The 14,818-nt window shown below is 36.1% G+C and overlaps 1 protein-coding gene across 2 annotated transcripts in view; it reads left to right on the top strand.

The window, feature by feature from the left end:
* EEA1 (early endosome antigen 1) overlaps positions 1 to 14,818 on the top strand; it is a 138,577-nt gene that overhangs the window by 31,902 nt on the left and 91,857 nt on the right. Inside the window, exon 3 of one of the 2 annotated variants that reach the window (XM_012525662.4) lies at positions 9,228 to 9,353. The exons of the other annotated variant lie outside the window; for it this stretch is intronic. Within the exon in view, the coding sequence (XP_012381116.1) occupies positions 9,228 to 9,353 (126 nt within the window). The remainder of the gene's footprint in view (positions 1 to 9,227; positions 9,354 to 14,818) is intronic. 2 annotated transcript variants of the gene reach the window in all.

Raw genomic sequence — 14,818 nt, 5'->3', positions numbered from 1 at the left:
AAATTTTTTAATTAAAAAATTTTTTTTATATTCTTTAAATTTATTTACTTCCCCCTTGCCACCTGCACTTGCTTTCTGCTCTCTGTGTCCATTTGCTGTGCATTCTTCTATGTTTGCTTGTCTTCCTGTCTTCTCTTTAGGAGGCACTGGGAACCAATCCTGGCACCTCTGATGTGGGAGAGAGGCATTCAATTGCTTGAGCCACCTCAACTCTCTGGTTTGTTGTATCTCTCATTGTCTTTCCTCTGTGTCTCATTTTTTGTTGTGACATCTTGTAGAGTCAGCTTGTAGCACAGATCAGCTCACCGCAGTGTGGGTGAGCTCTGCAGCGTGGGCCTACTCTGCGGTATAGGCCAGCCTGCCTTCTACCAGGAGGCCCTATATGGTAGAAGGGAGCCCAGTTGGGACGGGAGCACTTGAGCTACATCTGCTTCCCTTTTTTCGAGGTACTGAGGGCTGGGGAATGAATCTGGGGCCTTGTATATAGGAAGCCAGCACTCAACCACTGAGCCACATCAGCTTCCCTGAGTTGGATTTTTGTTAGTTTTGCTTGCTGTTTATTTTTCTATTTTTTTCATGAGGCCCCAGAACCTGAACCCAGGACCATCCCTGTGGGAGGTGGGTGCTCAACTGCTTGAGCCACATCCTCTCTCTGTATCCTTTTCTTTTTTTGTGGTTCTTTTTGTGTGTGTGTGTGTGTGTGTGTATGTTTATTTTTATTTTACAGACAGCATTTAACTTGTCTTTTAAGTGGGAGAATGCCGTTGTTTAATTTTTGATGTATTTTTACTTATCTCTACTGCTTTTTTTGGGATTTCTGTTTGTTTTGCTTTTCTGTTTATTTTTTTCCTGTTTGCTTCATTTGTATTTTTGTTTCTCACAATGCACTCTTCTCTGTGCTTATGTGATACCACACCTTATGGTTTTCTTTCTACCTCTTTAGCTGTTCCTTCTTAATCCTTGCTGGCCAATTTAGGAACTGACCTGCTTGTGGTGGAATATCTCTGGGTCAGTCCTAGGCTCTTCTACTAATTTGGAAGTTATGCATTTTCTTCTGTTCTTTACTTTTGCTATTTTAACATTTATTACTGAATGTGTAAATTATTACTACTTTTCTCCTGAATATTTCAAGGACCATAGAACACTTTGATATGAATCACTACTTTTCACCTTATTTTCTATTGTTGTTCATTGTTTTAGATTTATTTTCTTTTCTTTTATCAAGGTAGACCTTATTACTGTTTTCTATTGTTACTGTTTAGATTTATCCATTTATTTGCCAGAATATTTGCTTTCTCTTCATCTTGCATCTTTAATATTCCATTTGCAGTTAATTTCTTTTTCTAAAAAAATATATCCTTTACAATTTCCTTTAAGAGGTGTGTTTTGCTAGACTTTCAGTTTTTATCAAATTTATTTCATGCCCATTCTTGGAGATTTTATTAAGTATAAAATTCTACATTTATGCTTATTTTCTCTCAACTCAATAAATATAGCCATCTCTGTCTTCTTTTTGAGTCCCAATGTTGCTGTTGAGAAGACTGCTTTCAGGTCATTTGATGTCCCCCCCCCACCGCCTGCTGCTTTTGATGTTTGTGTCTACTTGCTGTGCGATCCTCTCCATCTGCCTCTCTCTTTGTCTTCTTTCTTGCCTTTCTCCTCTAGGATTCATCGGGATTCAGTCCTGGGACCTCTGATGTGGAGAGAGGTTCCCTGTCATTTGCACCACCTCAGTTCCTGGTCTCTGCTGCGCTTCAGCCTGACTATCCCTTTGTCTGTCTTTTGTTGGGTCATCATGCTGCTGAGTGACTCACTTGAGTGGGCACTGGCTTGCCATGTGCGTGGGTGCTCAGCTTGCTGCGTGGGCAATTGGCTCGCCACATGGGCATTCACATGGGCACTTGGCTCACTGTGTGGGTACTAGGCTCGCTGCATGAGCACCCACGCGGGCACTTGGCTCACCATGCAGGCACTGGCTTGCCACACAGGCACACTTTATCTTCTTTTTCACCAGGGTTCCCCAGGGATCAAACCCAGGTACTCCCATATGGTAGGCGGAGGCCTTATCACTTGAGCTACCCACTTCTCTCATGTTGCTTTGAGATGATCTTTTCCTCCCCTCCTCAAGTTGTTTTTATAATTAATCTATATTTCTTTCTATCCTCTCTCTGTCTCTCTTTCCCTGACTTTCTCTCTCTCTTTCTCATTTTGTTCTTATAATTTTTTTTTCATTTTATCTTGTTTGGTATTCATTGAGATTATTATATATAAGGATATCTTTCAACAGTTCTGGAAAATTCTCAGTGATTATCTCTGAATATTGCCTCACTTTTTTTTCTGTTACTGCCTTTGGAACTCAGAGTGGATATATGTTAAAATTTCTTACTCTATCCTTCGTATCCTCTCTTATATTTTATATCTTTCTGTTTTGTCTGTTCTTAATCCTAAATTTTTAAAATTTCTATTATCCAATATATTATATTTCTCAACTGTGGAGAGAACCTACTACTTAATATATACAAAATTTTAATGTGTCTAATTTTTCATATTTAGAAGTCTTATTGGTTTGTTTTTTAAATTGGTCCTTTTTATTAGGCTCTTTTTTAAAGCTTCCCTTTTATTTCTTTAAACATTATAAACATGATTATTTTATATTTTGTGTCTGATAATATTTATGGTATAATTACAATATTTGACACTTTGCAGGTTTGATTCTGCTTCCTGTTCTTTCTGTTGATTGTCACTCAATGTTTTGTTTCTTTGTATATTTTGTGATTTTTGACTATGGATTTTTGACAACCAGAATAAGTTTTTAAAATGTTAGACTATATAAAATTTAATATGTAATATTATTAGGATAAAGAAGTATACTACATAAAGATAAATATATTCCAAGAAAATGTAAAAATATGGATTTGTAAGCACCTTGCTATTCATTTATTCATATTAATAATGGACTCATATATTCATTTTATATTTTGGGTTGTAGCCCAATACCACACTGTTTTGTTGCTCAAATATTTCCAGCTTTGACCATTGGAAGATCTTTCAGGTTAGCTCCTATGTCTCTTTGACATTCCCCTATCCCTGCCTTTTTTTGAAAAATTCTTTGCTTTCTGGTGGTACAAGATGCTTTATGTTTGTCTCTTATTTTTGCTACCTCAGCCCTAGAATCAGCCATTTTTCCAAGGAGCCCAATTTTTTAAAAATTGAAAAATGGTATTAAAAACCGAGATCTGATGCTAAGTATGCTCATTGGTATTGGGATGTCTTTGACCCTAGGCCCTCTCTGCTGACAGAGCAAAGAAATATGTTTGTGTATGCTAATCTGTATATACCCACAAATCTAGAAATATTTCTCTATGTAACCATCTGTATCTATAGTAGGTTGAACATGAGTTTATACTGATGTCTCCACCTCTAATCCATTACCACATGATTTATTCTAGCCTCTTCCCATTGGTTATGTGTAACCTTCCACTACAACAGTGAGAAATCTGGCTCCCACCACTGCCATCCATTTACTTACTTATTCATTAGTGCATTTACTTTTTAATGCAATTACTGTTATGTTTGAGTTTGAATCTACTATATTATGATGTGCTTTCCACTTTTTTTACTCGTTCTATATTGCTTTTCTCTCATTTATGTATTTGGATTGATTTAGATTTCTTATTCCATTTTCTCCTATATAAACATAAAAATTATACAGATGCTTGTTTATTACTCTTTTAATCGTTGTCCTAAATATTACACTACATGTTTTTTACCTATATCCATCTAATATTTATTTTATTTTAAATTTTTTTAGGAGGTACTGGGGATTGAACCCAGGACCTTGTACATGGGAAGCAGGCACTCAACCACTGAGCTACATCTGCTCTCCAGTAGGAGGTTTTTGTTGTTGTTGTTGTTTGTTTGTAGGAGGCACTGGGTCCAAACCTGGGACCTTGTACATGGGAGGCAGGTGCTCAACAACTTGAGCTACATCTGCTCCTGCATCTAATATCAATTGGTACTTTTACCTTTTCTCAAACAAGGCAAGAATCTTAAAACAATTAAATTTCAATTATTTCTGTTCTATCATATATGCTACAGTTGTTGGGTTTTTAGTTATCTATATATTTTGAAGCTCAAAACATTATTACCGTTGTTTTATACTGTCAATATTAATTTAAATTTATATGTGTAAATTACATTTACATTACAGGGAATTGGTCATTTCATCTAAGGTATTGAATTTCTTGGTATAAATGTCTATAGGCTCCATAATGATATCCCATGATAGTGGTAATCTGAATTTTCCTCTCTTTTTTTTTCCTTGATTATACTTTTTAGGGGCTTATCCATTTTATCAAGCTTTTAAAGAATCAGTTTTTGGCTTTGCTCATTTTCTCTTTCTTGCTTCTTTTATGTTTTCTTGATTATAGCTCTTACCTTTAATTTTTTCCCTCTACTCACTTTGGACTTAGTTTGTTTTTCTTTTTTTAAATTTCTCAGGTAAAAACTTAGTTTTCTAATTTGTGTTTTAAATGTAATATGTTCAAAATGAGTTTTTTCCCTTTACTTTTTTCTGCTTTTCCTTCAGCTATATACACTTTGGAAAATTTCAGATGTTGAAGTTAAGGACTTAAGAATGAACTTGAGTCTTCCTTTCCCTCACGTGCCATTTCTTATAATACCTTAGCCGTTATCAGAGCTTCCTACCCATATTATTTCATAGTCAGTTCTCCAAGCAACCTGATTGATCACAATCAGATCAGGTTACTTCTGATTAAACTCCTTCGTTGACTTTCTTTTGTGCAGAATAAATTCAAACATACCTTGTCATGGTCTGCAAGCTCCTGCACATGCTCTGTGTACTTGTCAAACCTTATTTTATTTTCCTCTCCCCCTTGCTCTTTGCTTTGGCCACTCTGCCCTTCTTTTTTATTCCTTAGACAAAAAGACTCTAGTTCAGAGTCTTTTTACTTGTTCTCTCTGCTTGGACCATTCTTCCCTGGTTCTTTGAATGGTTTGCTACTTTCTTTAAAAATCCTTTCAGTTTCAGCTCAATTGTCACCTCAGAGCAGCTTTTATGTCTAAAGTACTTCAGCAATAATTTCAGTCCATTCCTGTTGGTACTGCTTTAGATTAGACTACCATTATCCATTAACTGTTCTATGCTCTCCTATGGAATATTTTAACTCTCCTCCTTTCCTTTTAGCTACCCCTTGTCCTATACCCTTCCCCACTTGAATCTGTTCTTTTGAAATATAGCCAGGATTTGATCAGGCCATTTTTCTGGTTAAAACTCGGGTTATGACTTTGATTTTTTCTTAGAATAAGATCCAAACTCTTTAGTGAGAAATTTTTGTTTGCTTGTTGTTGTTTTTTAAGATTTAGTTTTTATTTATTTCTCTCCCCTGCCCCGCCCCCCACCCTCCCATTCGCTGTGTGTTCTTCTGTGACTGCTTCTATCCTTATCAGCGGCACCAGAAATTTGTTTTTTCCTTTTGTTGCATCAACTTGTTGCATCAGCCCTCCATGTGTGCGGTGCCATTCCTGGGCAGGCTGCACTTTTTTCGTGCTGGGCGGCTCTCCTTACGGGGTACACTCCTTCCATGTGGGGCTTTCCTACGCAGGGGACACCCCTGCATGGCACGGCACTCCTTGCGTGCATCAGCACTGCACATGGGCCAGCTCCACACGGGTCAAGGAGGCCCGGGGTTTGAACCACAGACCTCCCATATAATAGGCGACACCCTGTCCATTGGGCCATGTCTGCTTCCCTGCTTGTTTTTTTTTTGATCTGCTTCCTGCTTATCTCTTTAGCTTCATTTCTATGAGATAGTCCTCTTCTATGCCCTTTGATCCAGTATATCTAACTCTTTCTGTTTTAACAGTATGCGAAGTTTTTTTTTATCTGGCTTTTGCTTATGCTGATCCTTAGGCCTTCCTTACCTGCTCTTGCTTTTAGTTTTTTTTTTTTTTTAAATCTGTTTTTATTTTTTTATTTTTTTTAAAGATTTATTTATTTATTTAATTTCCCCCCCTTCCCTGGTTGTCTGTTCTTGGTGTCTATTTGCTGCGTCTTGTTTCTTTGTCCGCTTCTGTTGTCGTCAGCGGCACGGGAAGTGTGGGCGGTGCCATTCCTGGGCAGGCTGCTCTTTCTTTTCACGCTGGGCGGCTTTCCTCACGGGGGCACTCCTTGCGTGTGGGGCTCCTCCATGCGGGGAACACCCCTATGTAGCAGGGCACTCCTTGCGCGCATCAGTGCTGCACATGGCCAGCTCCACACAGGTCAAGGAGGCCCGGGGTTTGAACCGCGGACCTCCCATATGGTAGACGGACGCCCTAACCACTGGGCCAAAGTCCGTTTCCCGTTGCTTTTAGTTTTTTACTTGGCTAATATCTGATGGGGAGCAGATGTAGCTCAGTGGTTAAGCACCTGCTTCCTGTGTACAAGGTCCTGGGTTCAATCCCCGGTACCTCCTAAAAAAAATTTCCTAACATCTGATTACTCTTTAAGTCTCATCTGATATGCTACTTTTTCCATTATACTTTCCTATACTCACATCTGTAATAGATGCTTCTTCCGTGTGCTTCTTGGAATAGAATTTCCTATCACTTTAGTAATGACTATTACGCTGAGATTCATTCATTTATCAGGTATTTATTATATGACAGATGCTGTTCTGGATACTGAAGATACAGCAGTGAATAAAACTGTCAAACATCTTTATCCTGGTGGAGCTTACATTCTAGTGGGTGGAAACAGTCAAAAAATAAAATGATACAAATGTATAGTTAAACAGTTGGTGTTATTGAGAAAAATAAAGCAGAGAAAGGGGGTAGAAAGTGTTTTGGGCAGTTGCAATTTAAATAGAGTTGTCAGGGAAGATTTCTGAGAAGGGGACAATTCAAAAAGAATGATTTATGTGGATTTCTGGGGCAAGTATGTTCCAAGCTTATGAAACAACAAGTGGAAAGTCTTTTAGGCAGGGTCATGTCTGGCATGTTGATCCAGGAGGCCATTCTGGCTCTAGTCCAGTGAGCAAGGAGAGATTGGGTCAAGCCCACTTCATGTAGGGCTTTATAGGCTACTCTACAGACATTAGTTTTTATTCCAAGTCAGGTAGGAAGCCAGTGGACAGTTTTGAGCAGGGGAGTGACAAAATTTGATTTACATTTTTATAGGATCCACTCTGGCTGCTTTGTGGAAAATAGTCTGTTAGCGGGGTAAGGGGAGGAGCAGGGAGGCTGTTAGAAGACTTTTGCAGTGGCGTGTATACAATGTGGCTTGGATCAGGGTGGTAACAGGAAGTAATGAGAAGTAGCTGGATTCTGGATCCATTTTGAAGGTATAGTCAATAGGGTTTTCTAATTACTGTACAATGTAATTATCCAGTATCTCTTTTTACTTTTCTGACCTGTAAGCTTTTCCAGGGTGGGGACTTTGTCTTTTTTACCATTGTGTTCTCAATTCATAATGAGATGGCTGAAATATACTGTCATATTCAGTAAATACTTTTTTAACTGATGAATGAATGAATGGTTGAACCATTGTATGTAGAAACTTCAAGTCAAGAAACAAGAGTAAAGTGAAAGGCAGCATAAAGCTGTGATGGCAAAAATGCAGTGATGCATTTTGTGTCAGCTCTCTGTGTGTGCGGCGCCATTCCTGGGCAGGCTGCACTTTCTTTCGCGCTGGGTGGCTCTCCTTATGGGGCACACTCCTTGCGTGTGGGGCTCCCCTATGCGGGGACACCCCTGCGTGGCATGGCACTCCTTGCGCGCATCAGCACTGCTCATGGGCCAGCTCCACACGGGTTAGGGAGGCCCGGGGTTTGAACCATGGACCTCCCATGTGGTAGATGGATGCCCTAACCACTGGGCCAAGTCCGCTTCCCGATGCATTCTTTGAAAGAAGTATTCCATAGTTCCAACACATGGAATTGGTTGCCTGAAAGATACTCTTTCATAAGCAAATAAATGAGATAGGAAAAAAACAGATTCATGTTTCTCATTTTCATCCTCTGGCTAATCTCCTTTAAGGGTTGTTAACAGAAGGAATAATTAATGATAGCTAACATTTATTGTATCTTTATTTGTACAAGGTACTAGGATATGCACTTTGGATGTTTTATTGCATTTAACATCATAAGACCCATATGAAGTAGGTATTATTGTTACCCCATTTAACAGGTGAGGAAATTGAAGGTCACACAGCTAATAAGAATGGTATATTCAGGATTCAAGCCTAAGTCTCGCTCTTAACCACTATCCTTTATTGCCTCCCCCTTTGGAACTTTTATAGTCTCTGTCTCCTTCTTTGCTATTACCCTAAGTGACTTTATTGATCCAAAAAAACATCCCAGCCTTCTAGTTCCTTAATGTTGTTTGTTGATTATCTTTTTTACCCCTCCTTTAGCTAGTCAAGCTCATGGCTTCGTGAGACAGAATAGTTTTACTCAAAATACTGAAATCTCCCATAACTGCCTATTCTCTTAAAAACTCTTTTTCTTATATTCTCAGTACTTAAGTTCTTTGGCCTTGCTGAGTATTCCAGTTTTAAAATTTCCTATATATTTTTTCTAGTCTTTCAGTCCTTTACTGGATCGATTTCCTTTCCTCTCTTACCTTATAGATAATGACAATTAATATTTTTTGAACACTTAGGATGTCTAAGGCACTGTAGCAAGCCTTTTGTGTACATAATAGCCTCTGAAAGAATAGGAACTAGTATCAGCCCATTTTATAGATGAGGAAACTAACTGTGAAATAAAGTGATTTCTTAAGGTATAGTTAGCACTGATTGAGACTTCACTTATAAGAACTTTTTTATTATGAACATTATATCACATAGAGAGATTTGTTATACTTGCTGGTAATTTCATTATCTAATAAAAAATTATCTTGCCAATAGTAGCTCTCAGATAAGAAAGGACAAAATGTCATAAACAAAAAGAAAAATAATATTCCAAGCAAAGCAACTAACTGGATACCATTAACAATAAAAATTTTGATTTGGTGGGAATTTACAGCTGCAGGTGGGACTAATTTTAGAGGTTCTAATTTGTGTAGATCTTTTCACCTTTTTGTTCACATACTACTTGAAAATCTCCCTGATGTATAATGGCATGAAAATAAATGCACTAATTATTTTTATATCTGTTTATTTTCATTGTTTATACTTTTTAATAATTTTTTAAATGAATATCCTCCTAAAAGTTGTTATTTCACAGGGTTTCATCTGTCCATTATGTATGAAAAGATGTGTAACTGCTATTGATTTGTCGGAGCATTACCAGAAAGAGCACACTGAAAGTGAAACAAGAGGACAGGAACTTCTTAATGACTCCAGTGTTACTGTGGGTCCTGTATATTTTGTTTTAGTAGCTTGGTTATGGGTTGCTTAAAATATCTTTGTTTTTCCTTGCCTCGGTGTTGCTTAACTTTTTATGCTATCAGGGAATATGGATTGCTTTAATTATGCATGCTTTATAGAAGGTTCAATAAGGAAAAAAGGCTCTTGGGAAGAGTGTGCTTAGTCTCTTTTTCCTATTTGCAGCTGTCATTTTGTGAATTTGTAAATAAATATAAAAGTTCATTAATATTTTTATATGCATTTTGTCACGAAATTGGAAATATAAAGTGAATGAATACGTCCTATTTCAATATTTGTTACATAGGTCTTTATTACTTAGTTAATGTTTTATTAATGAATGTATTGAAAATGGTTTAGGTTAAAATGCTTTGTTCTTAACGTAGAGACATGGATAGATTTAAGTTCTTTTATCTTTATTTTGACCTTCCAGACCTCAGAGAGGTGACAGAATGACACATCAGTTAACTTTGTTAATGTCCTATTAGTAGCAGTGGATCTCAGCAATGATTGTCAGTAGTGTGGGACTGGAGTATCCAAGGGGATGGGGATAGGATGGGAGCAGGTTGGAGATGCATTGCCAATTTTTAGGCTGGAAGAGTTTCTCAGATGAGTCTGATACATCTCTTTCCTTTGAAAATCACTGTGGTATTCTAAAAACAAGAACATAGTTCTTTTGATTTTATTACAAATCTTAATAAAGAATGAAACTTTTTGTACCACGGAAGACCAAAAATAAGACTTTTACTTTTTCTCTGAGAAGGCATTGATATATACAGGAAAACTATCCCACAAACATTCACTTATTTAATGTGTTAACACAGTAACTCTTATGTGCTAGGCATTTTTGGTGGGTGAAGGAGAAAAAAGATGAATAAGATATGATTTCTATCCAAGGAAGTTTCTATGATAGATATTATTTGCTTGATATGGTGGGAGTATAAAGACTACAATGGCTAATTCAACATGAGGGGAATTCAAGAAAAACATCCCAGGTGAACAATTTAAACCAGAGATTGTTTAGGTTGGTGGGGGGAAGTGGATGCATGTAAGAGAACACTGGTGGCAGCAGTGTGAATGAAGGCATAAAAAGAGTTCTTTGAAATGTGCTTAGCATTTTACCAGTTGTCTTCCCTCCAGAATATGTGGTTCAGCTTTTCTTCTTTATGGTTTCTCCAAAATCAAAAGTAACAATCTTGCTTATCTATCACTTAAATAAGAGCTTTTTTTAAAACTAAAAAGACATTTACTACAACAGAGATAGTGTCAATGTGAAGTTAAGGTAAATTCTTAGCTGCATTGGATTTGACCAAGGATTACAGATAAAACTAAACTCTAAAAGTAAGAAACTTATTGTTTTTAATTTTAAGAAATTTTTTTTAAAAAGTTGATGAGGAATTTAATTAAGGGGATGGAAAGTTGATGTGTGTTTTGTATTGGCTAATGGTACTTCCCTGGAAGTTATCTATCTTACGACCTTGATCCCCTTGAAGATAGTTATAAAAAAATGGAGATAGAGTCTATTACTATCTAGAATTGGTCTCATGAAGTCCTTGAACTAAAGACTTTATTCATGGACTATCCTTTAGGCACTCACTCATTCCCAGTTTATTTTACTTTTATTTTTAATGAGGGAGGTGGTTTTAATAAACTTCCTTAATCTACGTTTGCAGTCTGTAGCAGAATAGCATTGCTACAAATAGCATCCTGAGAATTTTAAGTAATGCTTGTCGAAATACAAAATGGTGTATAGGAAAAACTTTTAGCATATGAGTACATTGATTAAAGAAGCTTGCCAGAATAAATAGAATGGAAGACACCCATTCAGTGATTAATCTTACCTCTGAGATATTAGGCAAAGTTTTGGTATCTATTTAAGAAGGAAGCTTATGCATTTTAGAAAGATTTATTTTTATTAGAAATGGCCTCAAGTTGAAGTTTTATTTAAAGATGATATTTTAATTACATAGACAAGTCACATATGTGAAACATTTCAGTAATTAAATATAACTGACTTTTAAAAATTTTTCTACAGGAATGAATCAGTTATTTCTGGGGTATTTAGAAAGTATAGCATCCCTCACTTAATGTGATCATTAGCTTTTTGGCACCCTTAGGTACCTAGAGCCAAAACCTGGAAGTAAAGACAAGTCAAAAGACAAAATTATGAAGAATAAATCATATAATGGGGATGTCTATTCTCTGAGGAGTACTATAATATGTCTTCTAGTGCAGAACTGAGGCATAAAGAGAAATGACAGGCTAAAGAGTATAGTGGTTTATGTACTGTTGTACTAAAGGCATGCCAACTAGTATTCTACAATAGTTACTGGGCTGAATTTGAAAGAAGAATGCCAAATTAAGTATTATATAGATCCATTATGAAACACGATGATAGCTAATAGATGATTTTGAAGGAAGAATTACACCAGCTAGATGAGCTCCCAGACTGGGAGCATTCATTTATTCAAAAGACAATTTTATTGGTATTATTCTGATGCCCAAAGGCACACTCTTAATAAATAATCTTTGCTCATGCAGGCATTTCATAGGGGATTGTTGCATTCATTCATCTGTTGTGCCTCTGCTCTTTACTCTGTGATCAAAATACACCTCGAAGTCCTCTGTTTCCCAAATCCCACAAGACCTTGTTTCCCAAAGCCACTCTGTTTCATACCTCTTCCTGTACCTTTGTTGCACTCTTCCATTTGCTTAGAATGCCTTCTTTTTTCTGTTCCCACTAAACTCCTACTCATTCTTTAGTACCTAACCTCAACGTCTCTGTCTTATGCACACACAATTATATTTTATGTGTGTTCGTGTGTATATTTTTGTAAAGCATTAACACATACCACACGTAGAGTTAGATACCTCTTCTCCTGTGTTTTCATAGTTCTTTATATATATTTTATCACAGCATTGTCTGGTAATATTTTCCTACATGTCATTATGCCCAATACTCATTGAGCCTTGATTCTGCCACATAATATGTATAAGTGATAAATAAATATACAGTTTTTGCATTAATACCCAATGACCGAGCAGATTTTTTTTTTTTAATTTTTAGTTTTTTTGCGTGTTCAAAATACTTATTGCTTAGTTCACTCTATCCCTTGGAAGGTTTTATAATTTGTAAGCTGTTAAAGCCCTTCTGTTTTTTAGGCAAATTCTGCACTGTTTAACTCATTCATAATTCATATATATTATAGTACATAAGAGCACTGTCTGGAAATCAGACAGCAAAGGTCATTAGGGGACTGGCCATGCAGGACCTCTTATGCCCCTTTCGTGATAAAGAGTTAGTGAAAATATAGAAGAACCTATTTTAGAAAGATTCCCCTCACAGTTATGTGGAAGATAAGTTGGAGAGAGATGAGGCTAGACATAGAAACACTATTTGGAATGTTATTGTAGTAGTGTGGACAACAGATACTGAGTGTTTGAACAAGGGAAGTTGCAGTGAGGATAGAGATGAGAAGATGAAAAGGAGAAGTGTTTAGGCCTACTGTTTATTAGAAATGAGACAGAAAGAGGATTAGTTTAGCATAATTCTTAGGTTTTTAGCTTGGTGAGAAAGGGATGTTTTGGGAAATTAGTTCAATTTGCATTTGTTGTATTTGAGGTGCCTATGGGATATAGGTAGAGATGTTTATTACGTTGTTGGGTATATGGATTCAGAAGAATTCTGGAGAGTGTTCTTGTCTAGTTGTATGTATTTGGGATTCATCAGCGTGTATGTGGTAGCTGAAAACATTCACATTATGTGTCAGGAGAAAGTGAGTCAGAATGTGGGGAGGTCATTGAGAGAGACTTAGGGAACAGTGATCTTTAAGGAAATCATGTAGATTTTATAGGATGAAGAAAGAATGACCATCCCTATATAAAAAAGCTATATGCTCTTAAAACAAAACATATTTGCCTTAGAACCTTCAAAGTTATAATGTATGTACTTACTGCTTACAGTGTGGAAATGCAATGAAGTACCTCCCATTCCAATTATTTTTTGTATTTGTTATTGAGGAGCATTTTAGAATTGTAGTGTCTTTGATGAAAGTAAAATTAGTTTATTTCTTGCTACCTTGAATTAGCAGAACTGTGTCTGGTAATAGCTTTATCACATTCTTGCCTATCATTATATTTCATTAATTTTAAAAATATTAATCATTCTCATTTACTGAGAAGTTGTGCCAGTCCTTGGGCTATGTGTTTTACAGAAATTATTTAATCTAGTAAATTATTAATACTTAACATTTATACAATCATTTGTATACATGTTTACAAAACAGGTTTACATAGGTCATCTCTTTTTTTTTTCCTGTCATATAACCATTTTATTTCTTTTTTTATTAGGGAAGTTGTGAGCTTACAAACAATCATGCATAATGTTCAGAATTCCTGTATAGCACCCCTCCACCAAAGCCTTACGTTGTTGTGGAACATGTGTTGCAGATTATGAAAGAACATGATCAGGCTACTACCACTAACTATGGTCCATAGTGTACACTTGGTATATTTTTTCCATACATCCTCTATTACTAACATTGTGTATTGGTATTATATATTTGTTATAGTTCATGAGAACATTCATATTTGTACTAACACAGTCCATTTTCCACCACATGATTCACTGTCTTATACTGTTCCATGCCTTGTACATTCTATCCAAAGTGTATACTTAGTGACTCTTACTTTCATCAGAGTTCTGCAGTCATCACCCCAGTAAACCTTTGAATGTTTTCCTTAATACAAAAGAAAAATTTCCATACTTCCCCATTTTTATATTTTTGATTTAACCAGTGAGCCTAAATATTACTCAATTATAAATCCTCCGGTAGACTAGATTGCATGAGGGTATTCTTGTACATTAGTGGAAAAGACGGGCTCAAAGTGTTTTCAGAGTTGATATTTGGTAATATTTTTTAAAAGTAAGATTTTGGAGTAAGGCCTGGTGTGCTATGTGTGTGTGTGTATGTGTTTACAATGTGGGAAACTTCTTCTTTATTAAACATAAAAGCTTTTCAATGAAACTAATTTAAAGAGTAATTTAAATTTGAGAGTGACTTCTATGGTATGTGTGATTAATGAAGCTGAAATAATATTTAATATTTTGAATATTACTATTTGAAGAACACAGAAGTTGAGTAAGGGTTTCCTATAGAACTAAGAAATACTTGGGAAGAAAGCTGATTTATCTTTTGATTTGCTAATTAATTTTTTAGTCAGGCACCCCACAATATAAATTTTGATGCTTTTTGGTTACTAATCATTAATTCAGTTGCATGAAAAGAGGTAATTTCCCTATGTAGATAGTTTGCCTTCTTAGTTCTTTGTAGACTGGGATTGTATTTTACCACTTTATACCTATCACAAAACCATTATACTTTTGAAATTAGAGTAAATAATTATTTATTGAATAAAGTCACTAAAAAGTTGGCAGATATTAGGACTTAT

Source organism: Dasypus novemcinctus, chromosome 12, assembly GCF_030445035.2.
Source record: "Dasypus novemcinctus isolate mDasNov1 chromosome 12, mDasNov1.1.hap2, whole genome shotgun sequence".
NCBI lineage: Eukaryota > Metazoa > Chordata > Mammalia > Cingulata > Dasypodidae > Dasypus > Dasypus novemcinctus.
Note: the sequence above shows the minus strand (reverse complement) of the source record. Positions and strands in the feature narration are given on the sequence as shown.